The sequence below is a fragment of the Anarhichas minor genome, unplaced genomic scaffold, assembly GCF_050575085.1.
Source record: "Anarhichas minor isolate MPS153535 unplaced genomic scaffold, ASM5057508v1 ptg000123l, whole genome shotgun sequence".
Lineage (NCBI taxonomy): Eukaryota > Metazoa > Chordata > Actinopteri > Perciformes > Anarhichadidae > Anarhichas > Anarhichas minor.
In genome coordinates this window covers 1,388,288-1,408,964 of record NW_027466569.1, presented here as the reverse complement: position 1 = coordinate 1,408,964, position 20,677 = coordinate 1,388,288, and the positions used below count along the sequence as shown (strand labels likewise).

Here is a 20,677-nt window from a genome sequence, read left to right as displayed (position 1 = left end):
GGACTCTGTGAGGACTCTGTGAGGACTGTTAGGACTCTGTTGGGACTCTGTTAGGACTCTGTTAGGACTCTGTTAGGACTGTTGGGACTCTGTTAGGACTGTTGGGACTCTGTTAGGACTGTTGGGACTCTGTGAGGACTCTGTTGGGACTCTGTTGGGACTCTGTTAGGACTCTGTTGGGACTCTGTGAGGACTCTGTTACGACTCTGTGGGGACTCTGTGAGGACACTGTTAGGACTCTGTTGGGACTCTGTTGGGACTCTGTGAGGACTGTTAGGACTCTGTGAAGACTGTTAGGACTCTGTGAGGACTCTGTTAGGACTGTTAGGACTCTGTTGGGACTCTGTAAGGACTCTGTTAGGACTCTGTTGGGACTCTGTTAGGACTCTGTGAGGACTCTGTTGGGACTCTGTTAGGACTCTGTTAGGACTCTGTTGGGACTCTGTGAGGACTCTGTTGGGACTCTGTGAGGACTCTGTTGGGACTCTGTTAGGACTCTGTTAGGACTGTTGGGACTCTGTTGGGACTCTGTTACGACTCTGTGGGGACTCTGTGAGGACTCTGTTAGGACTCTGTGAGGACTCTTTTAAGACTCTGTTGGGACTCTGTTGGGACTCTGTGAGGACTCTGTGGGGACTCTGTTGGGACTCTGTGAGGACTCTGTTGGGACTCTGTTAGGACTCTGTGAGGACTCTCTGAGGACTCTGTTGGGACTCTGTGAGGACTCTGTTACGACTCTGTGGGGACTCTCTGAGGACTCTGTTAGGACTCTGTGAGGACTCTGTTGGGATTCTGTGAGGACTTTGTGAGGACTCTGTTAGGACTCTGAGGACTGTGAGGACTGTGTGAGGACTGTGTGAGGACTCTGTTAGGACTGTTAGGACTCTGTTGGGACTCTGTGAGGACTCTGTTGGGACTCTGTGAGGACTCTGTTGCAACTCTGTGGGGACTCTGTGAGGACTCTGTGAGGACTGTTAGGACTCTGTTGGGACTCTGTTAGGACTCTGTGAGGACTCTGTTGGGACTCTGTTAGGACTCTGTTAGGACTCTGTTGGGACTCTGTTGGGACTTTGTTGGGACTCTGTGCGGACTCTGTTAGGACTGTTGGGACTCTGTTAGGACTGTTGGGACTCTGTTAGGACTGTTGGGACTCTGTGAGGACTCTGTTGGGACTCTGTTAGGACTCTGTTGGGACTCTGTGAGGACTCTGTTACGACTCTGTGGGGACTCTGTGAGGACACTGTTAGGACTCTGTTGGGACTCTGTTGGGACTCTGTGAGGACTGTTAGGACTCTGTGAAGACTGTTAGGACTCTTTGAGGACTCTGTTAGGACTGTTAGGACTCTGTTGGGACTCTGTAAGGACTCTGTTAGGACTCTGTTGGGACTCTGTTAGGACTCTGTGAGGACTCTGTTGGGACTCTGTTAGGACTCTGTTAGGACTCTGTTGGGACTCTGTGAGGACTCTGTTAGGACTCTGTGCGGACTCTGTTGGGACTCTGTTGGGACTCTGTTAGGACTGTTGGGACTCTGTGAGGACTCTGTTGGGACTCTCTGAGGACTCTCTGAGGACTCTGTTAGGACTCTGTTGGGACTCTGTTGGGATTCTGTTGGGACTCTGTGAGGACTCTGTTACGACTCTGTGAGGACTCTTTTAAGACTCTGTTAGGACTCTGTGAGGACTCTGTTGGGACTCTGTTGGGACTCTGTTGGGACTCTGTTGGGACTCTGTGAGGACTCTGTTACGACTCTGTGGGGACTCTCTGAGGACTCTGTTAGGACTCTTTTAAGACTCTTTTAGGACACTGTTGGGACTCTGTTGGGACTCTGTGCGGACTCTGTTGGGACTCTGTTGGGACTCTGTTAGGACTGTTGGGACTCTGTTAGGACTGTTGGGACTCTGTGAGGACTCTGTTGGGACTCTCTGAGGACTCTCTGTTGGGACTCTCTGTTGGGACTCTCTGAGGACTCTGTTAGGACTCTGTTGGGACTCTGTTGGGATTCTGTTGGGACTCTGTGAGGACTCTGTGAGGACTCTGTGAGGACTCTGTGAGGACTCTGTTGGGACTCTGTTGGGACTCTGTGAGGACTCTGTTGGGACTCTGTTAGGACTCTGTGAGGACTCTCTGAGGACTCTGTTGGGACTCTGTGAGGACTCTGTTACGACTCTGTGGGGACTCTCTGAGGACTCTGTTAGGACTCTGTGAGGACTCTGTTGGGATTCTGTGAGGACTTTGTGAGGACTCTGTTAGGACTCTGAGGACTGTGAGGACTGTGTGAGGACTGTGTGAGGACTCTGTTAGGACTGTTAGGACTCTGTTGGGACTCTGTGAGGACTCTGTTGGGACTCTGTGAGGACTCTGTTGCAACTCTGTGGGGACTCTGTGAGGACTCTGTGAGGACTGTTAGGACTCTGTTGGGACTCTGTTAGGACTCTGTTAGGACTCTGTTGGGACTCTGTTGGGACTTTGTTGGGACTCTGTGCGGACTCTGTTAGGACTGTTGGGACTCTGTTAGGACTGTTGGGACTCTGTTAGGACTGTTGGGACTCTGTGAGGACTCTGTTGGGACTCTGTTGGGACTCTGTTAGGACTCTGTTGGGACTCTGTGAGGACTCTGTTACGACTCTGTGGGGACTCTGTGAGGACACTGTTAGGACTCTGTTGGGACTCTGTTGGGACTCTGTGAGGACTGTTAGGACTCTGTGAAGACTGTTAGGACTCTGTGAGGACTCTGTTAGGACTGTTAGGACTCTGTTGGGACTCTGTAAGGACTCTGTTAGGACTCTGTTGGGACTCTGTTAGGACTCTGTGAGGACTCTGTTGGGACTCTGTTAGGACTCTGTTAGGACTCTGTTGGGACTCTGTGAGGACTCTGTTGGGACTCTGTGAGGACTCTGTTGGGACTCTGTTAGGACTCTGTTAGGACTGTTGGGACTCTGTTGGGACTCTGTTACGACTCTGTGGGGACTCTGTGAGGACTCTGTTAGGACTCTGTGAGGACTCTTTTAAGACTCTGTTGGGACTCTGTTGGGACTCTGTGAGGACTCTGTGGGGACTCTGTTGGGACTCTGTGAGGACTCTGTTGGGACTCTGTTAGGACTCTGTGAGGACTCTCTGAGGACTCTGTTGGGACTCTGTGAGGACTCTGTTACGACTCTGTGGGGACTCTCTGAGGACTCTGTTAGGACTCTGTGAGGACTCTGTTGGGATTCTGTGAGGACTTTGTGAGGACTCTGTTAGGACTCTGAGGACTGTGAGGACTGTGTGAGGACTGTGTGAGGACTCTGTTAGGACTGTTAGGACTCTGTTGGGACTCTGTGAGGACTCTGTTGGGACTCTGTGAGGACTCTGTTGCAACTCTGTGGGGACTCTGTGAGGACTCTGTGAGGACTGTTAGGACTCTGTTGGGACTCTGTAAGGACTCTGTGAGGACTCTGTTGGGACTCTGTTAGGACTCTGTTAGGACTCTGTTGGGACTCTGTTGGGACTTTGTTGGGACTCTGTGCGGACTCTGTTAGGACTGTTGGGACTCTGTTAGGACTGTTGGGACTCTGTTAGGACTGTTGGGACTCTGTGAGGACTCTGTTGGGACTCTGTTAGGACTCTGTTGGGACTCTGTGAGGACTCTGTTACGACTCTGTGGGGACTCTGTGAGGACACTGTTAGGACTCTGTTGGGACTCTGTTGGGACTCTGTGAGGACTGTTAGGACTCTGTGAAGACTGTTAGGACTCTTTGAGGACTCTGTTAGGACTGTTAGGACTCTGTTGGGACTCTGTAAGGACTCTGTTAGGACTCTGTTGGGACTCTGTTAGGACTCTGTGAGGACTCTGTTGGGACTCTGTTAGGACTCTGTTAGGACTCTGTTGGGACTCTGTGAGGACTCTGTTGGGACTCTGTGAGGACTCTGTTGGGACTCTGTTAGGACTCTGTTAGGACTGTTGGGACTCTGTTGGGACTCTGTTACGACTCTGTGGGGACTCTGTGAGGACTCTGTTAGGACTCTGTGAGGACTCTTTTAAGACTCTGTTGGGACTCTGTTGGGACTCTGTGAGGACTCTGTGGGGACTCTGTTGGGACTCTGTGAGGACTCTGTTGGGACTCTGTGAGGACTCTGTTGGGACTCTGTTGGGACTCTGTGAGGACTCTGTTGGGACTCTGTGAGGACTCTGTTGGGACTCTGTGAGGACTCTGTTAGGACTCTGTGAGGACTCTGTTGGGACTCTGTGAGGACTCTGTGGGGTATCTGTTGGGACTCTGTGAGGACTCTGTTGGGACTCTGTGAGGACTCTGTGGGGTATCTGTTGGGACTCTGTGAGGACTCTGTTGGGACTCTGTGAGGACTCTGTTGGGACTCTGTGAGGACTCTGTTAGGACTCTGTGAGGACTCTGTGAGGACTCTGTTAGGACTCTGTGAGGACTCTGTTGGGACTCTGTGAGGACTCTGTGGGGTATCTGTTGGGACTCTGTGAGGTATCTGTTGGGACAAGGTGAGGTATCTGTTGGGACTCTGTGGGGACTCTGTGGGGACTCTGTTGGGACTCTGTGAGGACTCTGTGGGGTATCTGTTGGGACTCTGTGAGGTATCTGTTGGGACAAGGTGAGGTATCTGTTGGGTCTCTGTGGGGACTCTGTGGGGACTCTGTGAGGTATCTGTTGGGACAAGGTGAGGTATCTGTTGGGACTCTGTGGGGACTCTGTGGGGACTCTGTTGGGACTCTGTGAGGACTCTGTGGGGTATTTGTTGGGACTCTGAGGTATCTGTTGGGACAAGGTGAGGTATCTGTTGGGTCTCTGTGGGGACTCTGTGGGGACTCTGTGAGGTATCTGTTGGGACAAGGTGAGGTATCTGTTGGGACTCTGTGGGGACTCTGTGAGGTATCTGTTGGGACAAGGTGAGGTATCTGTTGGGACTCTGTGAGGTATCTGTTGGGACAAGGTGAGGTATCTGTTGGGACTCTGTGGGGACTCTGTGGGGACTCTGTGAGGTATCTGTTGGGACAAGGTGAGTCAAAGTCAGATGCATCAAAGAGAATCCTCTGAAGCAGCAGTCAGATGTATTTTTAAATCCACCTTTAAACGAACGACACTCAGCTGTAACGCGGCATCAAAGAGTGAGAGACATCAAGGGGAGAAGAGCCCGGTTCAGACGCATCACTGATGCTGAAGCAGGTCACAGCTTGTGTGTTCATGTGTGTGTCACATGGTGCATTACATCAACACAGATCAGAGGGTTGTTTAACAGGATGTGACGGAGGGTCCAGTTTGGCCTAAATGTAGACTGATGATGCTGAGTTCAAGAAGGGAGGTCAAGAGTTAACTTATAAACATGTGTGTCTAAGTACAAAAAGTACCAAAAAAATATGCGAAAAAACGTAATTTCTACTGTTAAAATATTTGTATTACCTTAATAATACCAATCGCAGTAGTGAAGTTATTTTATATGAAATCATTTATTTTCTCTTTTTTAACATTATTGAGGGTAGAATTTAATTTGGATTAGAGATAGTAAGTTAGTTAAAATAATAAATAGAAACACTCTTTAGTCATCGGCATACAATCAGCACAAGCCTACTTGGTGTAGAATGTGGAACCCGATGGCGTTATTTGACAGCAACAATCTGTAATTGAGTTGAACGAGCTGTTGAAACACTTTTCTCCCAAAGTCAAGAGACACTTCAGCACAAAACACAGCAAATCATTTATTTTAACGTCAAGTTGATGAATGTTCTCTCAGGAGTGGGGTGTGTGTGCGTGTGCGTGTGCGTGTGCGTGCGTGCGTGTGCGTGCGTGCGTGCGTGCGTGCGTGCGTGCGTGCGTGCTGAACAATGAGTCCTTTGTGCCGTGGGATGCTTGGACCTGCAGCCTCTCGCTTCGGTTTCCATTAACTTGCACTAAAAACAGACGAGACTCTTAAGACGAGTATATTTGCAGATGATGCACTTATTCACATCCAATTAACTGTGAATCAAGAGAATTCATAAAAAAAGACACCACACACACACACACGTTGAGCCTTCGGCCCCAAACATCTGCTGAGTGTGCGCCTTTGTGTGAACACACACACACAATGCTGCTCGTTTATATAACGAGGTTTGAAAAGAAGGAGATGTTTGTTCATAATCATAGAAATAGAACCTGAGGATTCTTGTGGTTTCAGTCCGAGGTGTCGTGGATTCCCAACAAACACTACTCGGGTATCTACGGCTTGATGAAGCTGACGCTCACCAAAGCTCTGCCCGCCGACCTGTCCCAGGTCATCGTCCTGGACACGGACATCACCTTCGCCACCGACATCGCCGAGCTCTGGGGCATCTTCAGGAAGTTCACCGGTGAGACCGTTTCCATTGTTTATGTTTTAATTAAGAAAACACCTCAAAGAATTGTAGGTTTGTGATATTTATGATTATTCAAACAGGTTGAATAAAGATTTATTGTATCGCTTCATTAAAACATGAGCATGTTGTCAAATGTTTGTTGTAATCAGTTACTGACGTTTTTAAAGCATTTTTACAAATTAATAAATAACTTTAATGTAATTTGACTGCAACAAATATGATAAATGTTAAATAAAATTTGTTTTAAAACAAATGATATCACTTCTATTCCTGTTTTTAAAATCTGTATTTAATGAGATAAACAAATGTGATTATTAGGAGAATATTTAATTTGCATTAAACTTGTTTAATCAGCTAATCTACCAAATGTTGCCTTTTACTCATATCATCAGTAAAAAACTATTCTTCTTAAATTGTTGCTTATTTGAGATGGTTTGTATGATTTAATAAGCGATCACTTCTATGCAGATAAGCAGGTGATCGGCCTGGTGGAGAACCAGAGCGACTGGTACCTGGGGAACCTGTGGAAGAACCACAGACCCTGGCCCGCGCTGGGACGCGGCTTCAACACCGGTAAACAAACCGCTTTAACACAAACTACCTGAGACGTTCATTTTGAAGCGAGGTCATCCATCTCTTCCTGTTCCCTTCCTTCATTTCCTGTTTCCTTCCTTCCTTCAGGCGTCATCCTTCTCTACTTGGAGCGACTGCGGCGGGTCGGATGGGAGCAGATGTGGCGGCTGACGGCTGAGAGGGAGCTGATGAGCATGCTCAGTACGTCGCTGGCTGATCAGGTCAGAGACGTTGAGGATCCACACTCTGATGTGGGGTTACTTTAGTTCTGTCCCACTTCATCCAGTGAGTCTCTCTCTGACAGCTTGAGTTCTTCATGAACCCTTTACGTAAGCCCAAGGGAGTTACCCACAATTCATAGCAATGTGACGTTAAACTCGGGGTTACCAGAGGAAGCATGGAGACGTTAAAAAGAAAAGGTGAACAAAGAGGACGAAAGATGTGAGTTCAGCCTGCTTTATCTATCCGAAACACTAAGGGTTAAAGATGGAGCATGAAACACATGAAAGCTGAGATTATATCACAGATTCATCCGTCAAACATTTCATTTTGTTATTAAAGCTGTTTGGACAAAATCAAGTCAATAGATTATTTGAAATGACGTCTCATCTTGTGAGGAAAGAGTCTGAAAGACATTTAAATGAAGGAGTGAAGAATATAAAATAATCATAACATGATGTGATGACGTCGTGATATTTACACCAGTAGAACCATAGAACCAGTAGAACCAACAGAACCGTAGAACCAACAGAACCATAGAACCACCAGTAGAACCAACAGAACCAATATAACCAGTAGAACCAACAGAACCAGTATAACCACCAGTATAACCAACAGAACCATAGAACCAGTAGAACCAATATAACCAGTAGAACCAATATAACCAGTAGAACCAACAGAACCATAGAACCAGTAGAACCAACAGAACCATATAACCTGTAAAATCAATAGAACCAATAGAACCAGTAGAACCATATAACCAGTAGAACCAATATAACCATAGAACACCAAAACCAGTAGAACCAGTAGAACCATAGAACCTGTAGAACCATAGAACCAGTAGAGCTGCTGTGTTAACGGCGCTCTGTCCTCTGTTGTTCAGGACATCTTCAACGCCTTCATCAAGCAGAACCCCGTCCTGGTGCACCAGCTGCCCTGTTTCTGGAACGTGCAGCTGTCTGACCACACTCGGTCAGAGCAGTGCTACACCGAGGTGTCCGACCTCAAGGTACGCTCACATGCTTATACATATATATACATACCGTATATATAGATATATATGTATACTGTATATGTAACCTCAAGGTACGCTCACACGCGTATACAGTATATATAGATATACTGTATATACACATATGTGTTTGTATATACAGTATATATATATATATATATATATATTTATGTGTGTATACGTATATCCATCCATCCATCTTCCTCCTCTTATCCGGGGTCGGGTCGTGGTGGCAGCAGGCCAAGCAGGCCGACCCAGACCTCCCTCTCACCGGCAACATGTTCCAGCTCATTCTGGGGGATCCCGAGGCGTTCCCAGGCCAGCTGGGAGATGTAATCCCTCCAGCGTGTTCTGGGTCTTCCCCGGGGTCTCTTCCCAGTTGGATGTGCCTGGAAAACCTCCAGTGGGAGGCGTCCAGGAGGCATCCTAATTAGATGCCCGAACCACCTCAGCTGACTCCTTTCGACGCGAAGGAGTAGCGGCTCGACTCCAAGCTCCCTCCTGATGACCGAGCTCCTTACCCTATCTCTAAGGCTGAGCCCGGCCACCCTACGGAGGAAACTCATTTCGGCCACTTGTAGCCGCGACCTTGTCCTTTCGGTCACGACCCAGAGTTCGTGACCATAGGTGAGGGTAGGAACGTAGACCGAGTGGTAAATTGAGAGCTTTGCCTTCCGGCTCAGCTCCCTCTTCACCAAGACGGTCCGGTGCAGCGCCTGCTTTACTGCTGCAGCTGCACCGATCCGTCTGTCGATCTCCCGCTCCATCTTACCCTCACTCGTGAACAAGACCCCGAGATACTTGAACTCCTTCGCTTGAGGTAGGCACTCCGTCCCCACCTGGAGGGAGCAATCCACTGAACACCATGGCCTCAGATGTGGAGGTGCAAACTCTCATCCCCGCCGCTTCACACTCGGCTGCAAACCGCCCCAGTGAATGCTGGAGGTCATGATCCGAGGAGGCTAACAGGACCACATCATCTGCAAACAGCAGAGAGGCGATCCCGAGACCCCCGAACCTGACGTTCTCCACCCCCCGGCTGCGCCTAGATACCATGAAAGTCACGAACAGGACCGGAGACAAAGGTCAGCCCTGGCGGAGGCCAACACCCACCGGGAACGTGTCTGACTTATTGCCGAGAATGTGGACACAGCTCCTACTGCAGTCGTACAGAGACCGGATCGCCCGTTGTAATGGGTCCGGCACCCCGTACTCCCGCAGCACCCCCCACAAGAACCCCAGAGGGACCCGGTCGAAAGCCTTCTCCAAGTCCACAAAGCACATGTAGACTGGTTGGGCAAACTCCCAGAACCCCTCCAGTAGTCTTGCGAGGGTAAAGAGCTGGTCCACTGTTCCACGGCCGGGACGGAATCCGCATTGCTCCTCTTGAATCCGTATATGTATACGTATATATGTGTATATATATCTAAAAAATGTTTCTTAGACACATAACCCACCGGAGCTTTACAGTGGTAGTAATGTAGTGTAGTGTAGTATGAAGTAGATTTTGAGGAAATTAAAAACATGCAAAGAATTCTACGTTTTGGTTATTTTCTTCTGTGAAGCTGTCGATGATCAAACCTCAAGAGTTTCCTGACCGCCATGTTTTCTAAACATGGATATTTCCATCTTCGTGTTATCAAGTAAAGCAGCTGTTAAAGCAGATCCACAGGGTGAGGGTTATCATACCACTCAGGACTCACACATTGAGAAGCAGAACGTCGGTGTAGTAAACGCTGTGTTTCAGGTGATCCACTGGAACTCTCCCAAGAAGCTCCGGGTGAAGAACAAACACGTGGAGTTCTTCAGGAACCTCTACCTCACCTTCCTGGAGTACGACGGGAACCTGCTGAGACGAGAGCTGTTCGGCTGCCCGAGTCAGGCCAACCCAGAGAGCGTCCAGGTCAGAGACGCAAACGATCCAAATGAATTTAATGTGAATTATTAATGGTGGTGTGTTCACAGTTAAATACGCGTTGGTCAGTCTGAAGCAACAGATGTGGCAGAAAAGAGCTGTAAATGATCATCAGAAGGATTTCCTCTAAAAGAGAAACTGGTTGTGAGGAAGGAACCAGAGAGATGTTTCCTTTCTTTGGACGTTGGTTCACCAACACGTGAGCCTGACAGACGTCTTCTGTGTGCGTCTCTGTAGCTGCAGGCCGCTCTGGAGGAGCTGGACGAGGACGACCAGTGTTACGACTTCCGTCGGGAGCGGCTCACCGTCCACAGGGTGCACCTCTACTTCCTGCAGTATGAGTACACGCCCACCGAGGACGACACCGACATCACGCTGGTGGCCCAGCTCTCCATGGACAGGTACCCGACCCAGACCGGCCAATCAGCACGCAGACTCTAAACGCCTGTAAACACACCGTTATTACTGAGGTTCTAAGTTCCTTCTCGTCCTTAGGAAAAACAGCAGTTTGAGATCGACTAGGTCCATGTTAGCTTTCTATCGTATCGCATGAACTTCATCAGCAGATGTCTGCGAATTGTAGACGCTCAAGTTTTCATTCATTTCTTAGCACTTTGAATTAAACCTTCGATCCAACAGCGATTGAATGGAACTTGTAGTGAGAGAGTTTTCTTATTTCCTGCTCAATATCAGTCATTTTACTCCAATGACATCACCATCATCCCTGTTAGCTCTGAACCTATTGGAGTCAAGTGATTTGTTGTTTTGCTAATTGATTCTTGGAGCAGAATGTCAACAGTGTATGAACAAAGAAGACGTTTGAACATGTCAGCTTGGGCTCTTCAATGGCTGCTTTTGTTTTTTAACTTTATTTTCTAAGATGTGAGGCACCATCATGACGTATAACCAAGGTGTATATATATATAAATATCTTTCATTTTATGTATGAAAGAAACAAACAAATATAAAACAGTAAAAAGAGAAATGATATCAGAAATAATAACTCTAACGGCTAAAATACAGGACTTTGGGTGTTATTCCGCTCTATTTAATTTAATAGACAATCAATACATAAAAAAAAGAAAAGAAATAAGCCCAAACATTCATCATTGTCCATCTCAGTAACGCACTTCATCTTCTCTACCTGCAGGCTGCAGATGCTGGAGGCCATCTGTAAGCACTGGGAGGGCCCCATCAGCCTGGCGCTCTACATGTCCGACGCCGAGGCCCAGCAGTTCCTCCGCTACGCCCAGGCATCCGAGGTCCTCAAGAACCGCAAGAACGTGGGCTACCACATCGTCTACAAGGAGGGCCAGTTCTACCCCGTCAACCTGGTGAGGAACGTGGCCCTGAAGAACGCCAACACGCCCTACGTGTTCCTGACGGACGTGGACTTCCTGCCGATGTACGGCCTCTATGATTACCTCAGGTACGACGTACTAATGTAGAGAGTGGATGTTATGGTCACAGATCCAGAACCCTCAAACTAAACAAGTGACGACAGTAATGATGCTCAGCTGAATGGACTCGGGTGAATATAATGCAGTCGTCAGCAAACAAGTTGATTCCAGCTGAGCTTTCATTGTAATTATGAATTACTCATAATAATGAAGTATTTAATCCAGTACTCCTCAAGATACTCAATTAAATAAATCTGCGGCAACATTATATAACATCAGCAGTAATGCATATGATCCTTTATACAGAGTTCTGTTTTCTGGTAAATCCTCAGAATGATTGATGTGTTACTGATCATCTATTATCAGCAGCACAGTATTCAACCCTAACACGTTCATGACATAACATTACTATGACTTCTTCATGTAGCTGTAATTATGCTACACTGATGCTTATTGAATATGAAAAGATCTACGTCACTCTTTATGTTAGATTACTTCATGGTGACACACGTTCTCCATTTGGTAGAGAATAGTTCTGTTTAAAATCATGTTAGCTGAAGACAATTTGCAATTACACCTATATACTGTATATACATATATAATATAAATATAATATATTTCAAGTTTATTTAAAGTGTGGTTTTTCCTACGAAGTGAATGATAAATACCATTTCCCTAAAATGGAGTAGATTCTTTTAAACTGACTATCAGCTGGATTTTAAGTTCCGACATCAGAAAGTTGTGAAATATAATTTTCCATAGAGACGCTGCTCTGACCACAGTCTCTGGTCAGAGAGGTCAGCTCACAATCTGCTGATCACATCGGATGATAAGGTGTATTATTGATGTTTTTACTCTGGCTTTACAATATGCAACATCAACACAGATACATGTCCTTGTGTTTGAACTCTATGATAAGTTTAAGATGTGGACGCTGTCCATCGTACCCGTCCATCATTAGAAATGTCCCCTTGTACCCGTGTGGTCCCTACAGGAGGACTGTGGTGCAGCTGGACATGGCTCACACTAAGAAGGCTCTGGTGGTTCCAGCGTTCGAGACGCTTCGGTACCGTCTGTCCTTCCCCAAATCCAAAGCCGAGCTGCTCTCCATGCTGGACATGGGGACTCTCTACACCTTCAGGTAGCTGATCACCAACAAACGTGTTGTCAGTGCAACGATGAGCTAACGATCGTCATCATTTAATCTGTGTTCCCCTCTCCAGGTATCATGTGTGGCCTAAAGGTCACGCTCCTACCAACTATGCCAAATGGCGAACAGCCACCACACCTTATAAGGTGGAGTGGGAGCCGGACTTCGAGCCATACGTGGTGGTGAGACGGGACTGTCCCGAGTACGACCAGCGCTTCGTGGGCTTCGGCTGGAACAAGGTGTCGCACGTCCTGGAGCTGGATGCACAGGTACGTCTGGTGGACGGGGCTTTTATTTTGACGGTCGCTACCTCAACGTGGGACCTCAAACGCACCGGTTATGTAGTGTTGATCTCAGTCAGAGACACCACTTATAGTTTCTACTGTATGTTGAAGCAAATGGATTTACAGAAGCCTGGTTGTGTATAAAGACTTCTAACTAAAGAAGACTAATTCTGTTACGCGAATGTTCGCATCCCGTCACTCGTGCCAGTTTGACCGCTGGGTCCTCCATATAGACACCAACAAGGTTTGATCATCATGGCCGGAAAAAGAAAGCACTATTGCTGCTTTGTACATGTGGAAGTTACAGAAAGCATCACATCGTCTAAAGGCGCTTGTATTCAGCGTTTCATACTCGGGTATGAAGCCCAAATGAACATGTTTTGCTGTAATTTAATTGCAGTAAACTGAAGGAAATGGAGCTGAAATATCTATAGAACATGCTGATTGTTCAGGTCTGTCAGCAAAATGACAAGCAAACAACTTTTAAAATGCTTCTTTTCTAGATGGAGTTGTTTGGATCGGTGCTAGGCTATGCTAACTTTGTAGCTGCTTCATCGAGACTCAAAGTAACATCATCTAGACATAAATACGGCAGTAAGGTTTTTATTCACAGCATAAACAGTCTGTGGTCCATACACATACATTTCTACGGTCCGGTCTCTGTGAGGCAGAGCGCCGCCTTCTTTCCCATTTCTAAAGAATCAAAACGCTGACAAGCTCATCAGAAACGCTGCTTCTGATGAGGATTAAATAACATACATGTGTTCCTGTTAACTTCTTTAAAATGATGTTGTTTGGTTTATTATTTGTGATCATGACTTCAGTCTGACGTTTTCTATGACATAGTACAAAGCAGTGGTCCTTTTGTTGATCCATTGTTCCGTTGAATAGACATTCAGAATTGGTTCAAAAGTGAAAGTTTCTTCACCGACTATTTATAGACTTAGACCAGATTTCAACGTGATTTGCAATACTACAATGTTCCGTCCTCTACATTGTGCTAATAATAATATGTCATCATTTTAGAGGCTTACTAAGAAACCACATCCACATTAATCAGTTGAAAGCCAGCATTGGAAATCACGTTGAAACCTGGTCTAAACGTGAACGTTGAATCAACGTCAATAAATAATCTGTGAAAAAACGTTCACTTTTGAACCACTTTTAACCGTGTTTTCAACGTCACCGTGTTTTCAATGTGGAAATGCTCTCAGATCAATATGTAGCAACTAAATACATAGTCATAGTAACACATCATCAGTCTCCACTTACAGGACAAAAGACCAAGTGACACAGGCAACAGTTCATTTGTATTTATTAAGTACAATATAAAAATAAACAATGTTCTTTATATACAACCATCATCTCCCTTTCCCTCTTTAAATGTCGTTTTCAAAGCCACACAGGAGCCGTAAAATTATAAAACATATTCACTGTATTTTAAACGTGTTTTCAACGGAACGATGCTGACCTGGATATTACACAGTATATACTTTATATTGTCTGTATATTGCTATAAGCCAAACAACAATGTTTTGACCGTGTTCTTATTAGTACATTACTTTGTTTTACTCACGTCCTCCACATTTAAACTGTGTACAGCCCCACTCGCTGTCCGCCGTGTATTTTACATGTGAAATGTCCTAAAACTCTTTTATAACGTTAGGCTACAGCGACAGTCCAAATAGTCTACAACATTTACTTACACATGTTGCTAACATGCTAACGCTACTAGTCTACAATGAACATTTATTTAAACCAGATGTTGAATCATAAACGAATCAAATATGAAGCTTGAGTTTAATCTGTGATCCGTCTTCACTGTTTACATGTTGAACAAAATCTCATCAGTCCGATCGGCTGCAGCGTCCAATCACATGACAGATGAACAATGAGGGGGCGTGTCGGCCGTTAAAAGACTTCCTGGAAGTCTGTTCTCGTGGGTCCTCGCTCATGGCTCCTCAGAGGTCCCTCCTCCCTCCTCCCTCCTCGATCCTCCATCATCAGAGCAGAAATAAGAGCTTTGGGACGCCGTCAATATGGCGGCGCAGAACAACTTCCGGTTCGAGCGAAGTTCGAGCCGGAAGTTGAAACCGGAAGCGATCCTCGCGATCCTCCCCCAAGACCCGTTTGAGAGGAGAACCTTCAGGCCAAAGAGCTGATATCAGATCAGCCTGACCTCACAATCAGACAGCAGACTAGCAGCAAAGGGAAGCAGTACATGAAGCTTCTCCACTGCTGAACACCAGACAGGTTTGGCTAGCTGGATGACGTCATGCTAATAACTTATTTAGCTTTTTAAAACAACGGGGACAGATCCAGCACGGACAGTTAGGGAGTGAGGGACATGAAGCACCTGCTGAGACATGATATATAGTTATAAATACATCATTATATATATATATGTGTGTGTGTGTGTTTTATATTATAGTGAATATTATTATATGATATATATATTATTATATGTGCAATGCAGACCGGGCGGCGGGTCAGGCGGGAGGCCTGGGTGAGCCAATCGCCGGCAGCATAGACTAGCTCTAGGGACGTGGAACGTCACCTCGCTAGCGGGGAAAGAGCCAGAGCTGGTGCAGGAGGTGGAGCGGTACCAGCTAGATATAGTTGGACTCACCTCCACACACAGCGCTGGCTCTGGAACCAAGCTCCTGGAGAGGGGTTGGACTTTGTCCTTTTCCAGAGTTGCCCAGGGTGAGAGGCGCCGGGCGGGAGTGGGGATACTCACGAGCCCCTGGCTGAGCGCCGCTGTGTTGGAGTTCTCCCCGGAGAACGAGAGGGTCGCCTCCATGCGCCTACGGGTTGCGGGGAGCAAGGCTCTGACTGTGGTTTGTGCTTATGCACCAAACAGCAGTTCAGAGTATCCGGCCTTCTTGGAGTCGGTGGGAGGGGTCCTGGAAAGGGCGCCGCCTACCGACTCCATAGTTCTCCTGGGGGACTTCAACGCTCACGTGGGCAATGACCGAGAAACCTGGCGGGGGGTGATTGGGAGGAACGGCTTGCCCGATCTGAACCCGAATGGTGTTTTGTTATTGGACTTCTGTGCGTGCCATGGTTTGGCCATAACGAACACCATGTTCGAACATAAGGTGGCTCATAAGTGTACCTGGTACCAGAACACCTTAGGCCGGAGATCAATGATCGACTTTGTAATCGTAGCATTTGATTTGCGGCCGTATGTCTTGGACACTCGGGTGAAGAGAGGAGCAGAGCTGTCAACTGATCACCACCTGGTGGTGAGTTGGATCAGATGGCAGGGGAACCGGTTGGAAAGACCCGGCAAGCCCAAACGTGTAGTGAGGGTGAACTGGGAATGTCTGGCGGAAGACCCTGTCCGGGAGGTCTTTAACTCCCACCTCCGGAAGAACTTCTCACACATCCCGAGGGAGGCTGGGGACATGGAATCCGAATGGACCATGTTCAAAGCCTCTATTGTGGACGTGGCCGCTAGGAGCTGTGGCCGGAAGGTCATCAGTGCCTGTCTGTCGTGGCGGCAACCCGAGAACCCGGTGGTGGACACCGGAGGTGAGGGAAGCCGTCAAGCTGAAGAAGGAGACCTTCAAGGCCTGGTTGGCCCAGGGGTCTCCCGAAGCAGCTGACAGGTACCAGCAGGCCAGAAGGGCTGCAGCTGCGGTGGTCGCGAATGCTAAAACTCGGGCATGGGAGGAGTTCGGGGAGGCCATGGAGAAGGACTTTAGGTTGGCCTCAAGGAGGTTCTGGCAAACCATCCAATGGCTCAGGAAGGGAAAGCAGGGCTTACCCCAGGCTGTTCTCAGCAGGGGGGGGGGGGACTGCTGACCCGGACAGGGGACATCATCGGGCGGTGGAAAGAGCACTTTGAGGAACTCCTAAACCCGACCAACATGTCCTCTGCAGAGGAGGCAGCGCCTGAAGATCAAGAGGGAGGCTCACCCATATCCCTGGCAGAGGCCGCTGAGGTAGTCAAAAAGCTCCTCGGTGGCAAGGCGCCAGGGGTGGATGAGATCCGCCCTAAGATGCTGAAAGCGCTGGACATAGTTGGGCTGTCCTGGCTGACACGCCTCTTCAATGTCGCATGGGGGTCGGGATCAGTGCCCATGGACTGGCAGACCGGGGTGGTGGTTCCCATTTTCAAAAAGGGGGACCGGAGAGTGTGCTCGAATTACCGGGGTATCACACTACTCAGCCTCCCGGGGAAGGCTTATGCCAGGGTCCTGGAAAGGAGGCTCCGACCGTTTGTCGAACCTCAGATTCAAGAGGAGCAATGCGGATTCCGTCCCGGCCGTGAAACAGTGGACCAGCTCTTTACCCTCGCAAGACTACTGGAGGGGTTCTGGGAGTTTGCCCAACCAGTCTACATGTGCTTTGTGGACTTGGAGAAGGCTTTCGACCGGGTCCCTCGGGGGTTCTTGTGGGGGGTGCTGCGGGAGTACGGGGTGCCGGACCCATTACAACGGGCGATCCGGTCTCTGTACGACTGCAGTAGGAGCTGTGTCCACATTCTCGGCAATAAGTCAGACACGTTCCCGGTGGGTGTTGGCCTCCGCCAGGGCTGACCTTTGTCTCCGGTCCTGTTCGTGACTTTCATGATATCTAGGCGCAGCCGGGGGGTGGAGAACGTCAGGTTCGGGGGTCTCGGGATCGCCTCTCTGCTGTTTGCAGATGATGTGGTCCTGTTAGCCTCCTCAGATCGTGACCTCCAGCATTCACTGGGGCGGTTTGCAGCCGAGTGTGAAGTGGCGGGGATGAGAGTTAGCACCTCCACATCTGAGGCCATGGTGTTCGGTGGATTGCTCCCTCCAGGTGGGGACGGAGTGCCTACCTCAAGCGAAGGAGTTCAAGTATCTCGGGGTCTTGTTCACGAGTGAGGGTAAGATGGAGCGGGAGATCGACAGACGGATCGGTGCGGCTGCAGCAGTAAAGCAGGCGCTGCACCGGACCGTCTTGGTGAAGAGGGAGCCGGTCAATTTACCACTCGGTCTACGTTCCTACCCTCACCTATGGTCACGAACTCTGGGTCGTGACCGAAAGGACAAGGTCGCGGCTACAAGTGGCCGAAATGAGTTTCCTCCGTAGGGTGGCCGGGCTCAGCCTTAGAGATAGGGTAAGGAGCTCGGTCATCAGGAGGGAGCTTGGAGTCGAGCCGCTACTCCTTTGCGTCGAAAGGAGTCAGCTGAGGTGGTTCGGGCATCTAATTAGGATGCCTCCTGGACGCCTCCCACTGGAGGTTTTCCAGGCACGTCCAACTGGGAAGAGACCCCGGGGAAGACCCAGAACACGCTGGAGGGATTACATCTCCCATATTATTATATGATATATATATTATTATATGATATATATATTATTATATGATATATATATTATTATATGATATATATTATATGATATATATTATTATATGATATATATATTATTATATGATATATATATTATTATATGATATATATATTATTATATGATATATATATTATTATATGATATATATATATTATATGATATATTTTATTATATGATATATATATTATTATATGACATATATTATATGATATATATTATTATATGATATATATATAATTATATGATATATATATAATTATATGATATATATATAATTATATGATATATATATAATTATATGATATATATATTATTATATGATATATATATATTATATGATATATTTTATTATATGATATATATATTATATGATATATATTATTATATATATTATTATATTATAGTGAATATTATTATATGATATATATTATTATATGATATATATATTATTATACGATATATATATATTATTATATTATAGTGAATATTATTATATGATATATATATATTATTATATGATATATATATAATTATATGATATATATAATTATATGATATATATAATTATATGATATATATATATATTATTATATGATATATATATATATTATTATATGATATATATATATTATTATATGATATATATATATTATTATACGATATATATATTATACGATATATATTATTATATTATAGTGAATATTATTATATTATAGTGAATATTATTATATGATATATATATTTTATTATACTGAGACTATAATAAGATGTCCTGACGTGTTTATCAAAGTGTTATTTACTGCTTTTTTTCATGTTGGAATAAAGGTTAAATATTTAACTGTAAAGTAGTAATACGTGTTTGATACCTTCATGTTTCTGCATTAAATCATTCTGGGATGTTTGCTGAGATTGATTGATGAGGCTCAGCCCTCCAGAGAACATGTTCACCAGCTCCACTGCATTTAGTGTCGTTACCTTTCAGCTGTTTGTGAATCTTTGTTCCTGAGAAGATCATTTCACGTTCTGTCGTCTCAAATCACTTTGTTTTCCCCGTCAGGAGTTCGACCTCATGGTCCTCCCCAACGCCTTCATGATCCACATGCCCCACGCTCCGAGCTTCGACATCTCCAAGTTCCGCTCCAGCTCCAGCTACCGCAACTGCCTGAACACCCTGAAGGACGAGTTCCACCAGGACCTGTCTAGGAAGTACGGCTCGGCGGCTCTCAAGTACCTCACGGCCCAGAGGACCATCTGAGGACCAGAAGGCTACCGAGAGCCGGGGCCAGTCCGTCCGTCGGACCCCCGGATACCAACTGACGTCGCGGCACACGGCGCCAACAATGACGGTAGAGCTTTACGGCCCCTTTTAGAACATTCTCTGGGCTCCTGTGCGTTAAATTGTTCAGGCGACCGAGAGGACGGTGGATTTCCTAAACGCTGGACGGACGAGTGCGGATACTGTCGGGACTAGCTTTAAGGCCGGGAAACAACAACCATATTCTTACTAACTTGTTCTGACAATCAGGGCTTTCCTTCCAGAAGACGTGTGGACGTGTGGACGTGTGGACGTGTGGTCCAGATACAAACAAAGACATCTGAACTGGAGAAAGATGTTTCAGCCTTATCACTCTCCATGGTATCACTGAGATATCTCATATTTTCATTTCTTTCTTGTTCTTTTTCGCTGTGTAAAATCACAACCAATGAATAAGGATCGTTGACATTTACAATGTTCTTTGATTACGACTTTAGAATCAGTTGTTTTTTTTTGCTTTCTATATTTTCTGACCTCGTTTTAAAAAAAAAGAAGAAAAATCCATCTCGTCCCAGAAATGATTTCTGATTTCCTGTAAGCTTCAGGTGTGTGTGTGTGTGTGTGTGTGTGTGTGTGTGTGTGTGTGTGTGTGTGTGTGTGTGTGTGTGTGTGTGTGTGTGTGTGTGTGTGTGTGTGTGTGTGTGTGTGTGTGTGTGTGTGTGTGTGTGTGTGTGTGTGTGTGTGTGTGTGTGCGTGTGCGTGCGTGCGTGCTTTTGTCTCGATCACATATTTGCATGTAAAGAGTTGCACTACACAGAAAACAGTCATTGTTCAAGTTTGTTTTTCTTCGTCTTTCATCCGTCTGAAAGAAGCAAATATCTATGAATGATATTAATGATAACAGATATATCGATTATTGATTGGGACCAACTCGGACGCCTGACAGTGAGTTGTTATTAAATCTCAAATCAAGAGCTTTTCCTCCGTCGTGTGTTTGTTCATTCCGTGTGTAAAGAGTCCGACTCACTGGAGAAACGTGCTGACTACTGAACCCGCTTCATGTTCCTGTAAAGTCCAACTGAAACCTGAAATCACAGATTCTCTGCAGTCGGGTTGAGTTTGTAATGCAAAGGTACATTTACACAAATGTTCTTTCAGCCTCCAAACAAGTAGAGTTTGAGTCTAATTGAACTGAATGTTTCA

The 20,677-nt window shown here is 46.4% G+C and overlaps 1 protein-coding gene across 1 annotated transcript in view; it reads left to right on the top strand.

Moving 5' to 3' along the window:
- Window positions 1-20,448, top strand: part of large2 (LARGE xylosyl- and glucuronyltransferase 2) — a 64,795-nt gene extending 44,347 nt beyond the window's left edge. The window contains exons 8-17 of the mRNA XM_076083196.1: window positions 6,161-6,332; window positions 6,807-6,911; window positions 7,020-7,132; window positions 8,014-8,139; window positions 9,890-10,045; window positions 10,295-10,458; window positions 11,208-11,486; window positions 12,452-12,598; window positions 12,681-12,876; window positions 19,277-20,448. Of these exons, the coding sequence (XP_075939311.1) occupies window positions 6,161-6,332; window positions 6,807-6,911; window positions 7,020-7,132; window positions 8,014-8,139; window positions 9,890-10,045; window positions 10,295-10,458; window positions 11,208-11,486; window positions 12,452-12,598; window positions 12,681-12,876; window positions 19,277-19,474 (1,656 nt within the window). The 3' untranslated portion in view covers window positions 19,475-20,448. The remainder of the gene's footprint in view (window positions 1-6,160; window positions 6,333-6,806; window positions 6,912-7,019; window positions 7,133-8,013; window positions 8,140-9,889; window positions 10,046-10,294; window positions 10,459-11,207; window positions 11,487-12,451; window positions 12,599-12,680; window positions 12,877-19,276) is intronic.
- Window positions 20,449-20,677: the final 229 nt, after the last annotated feature.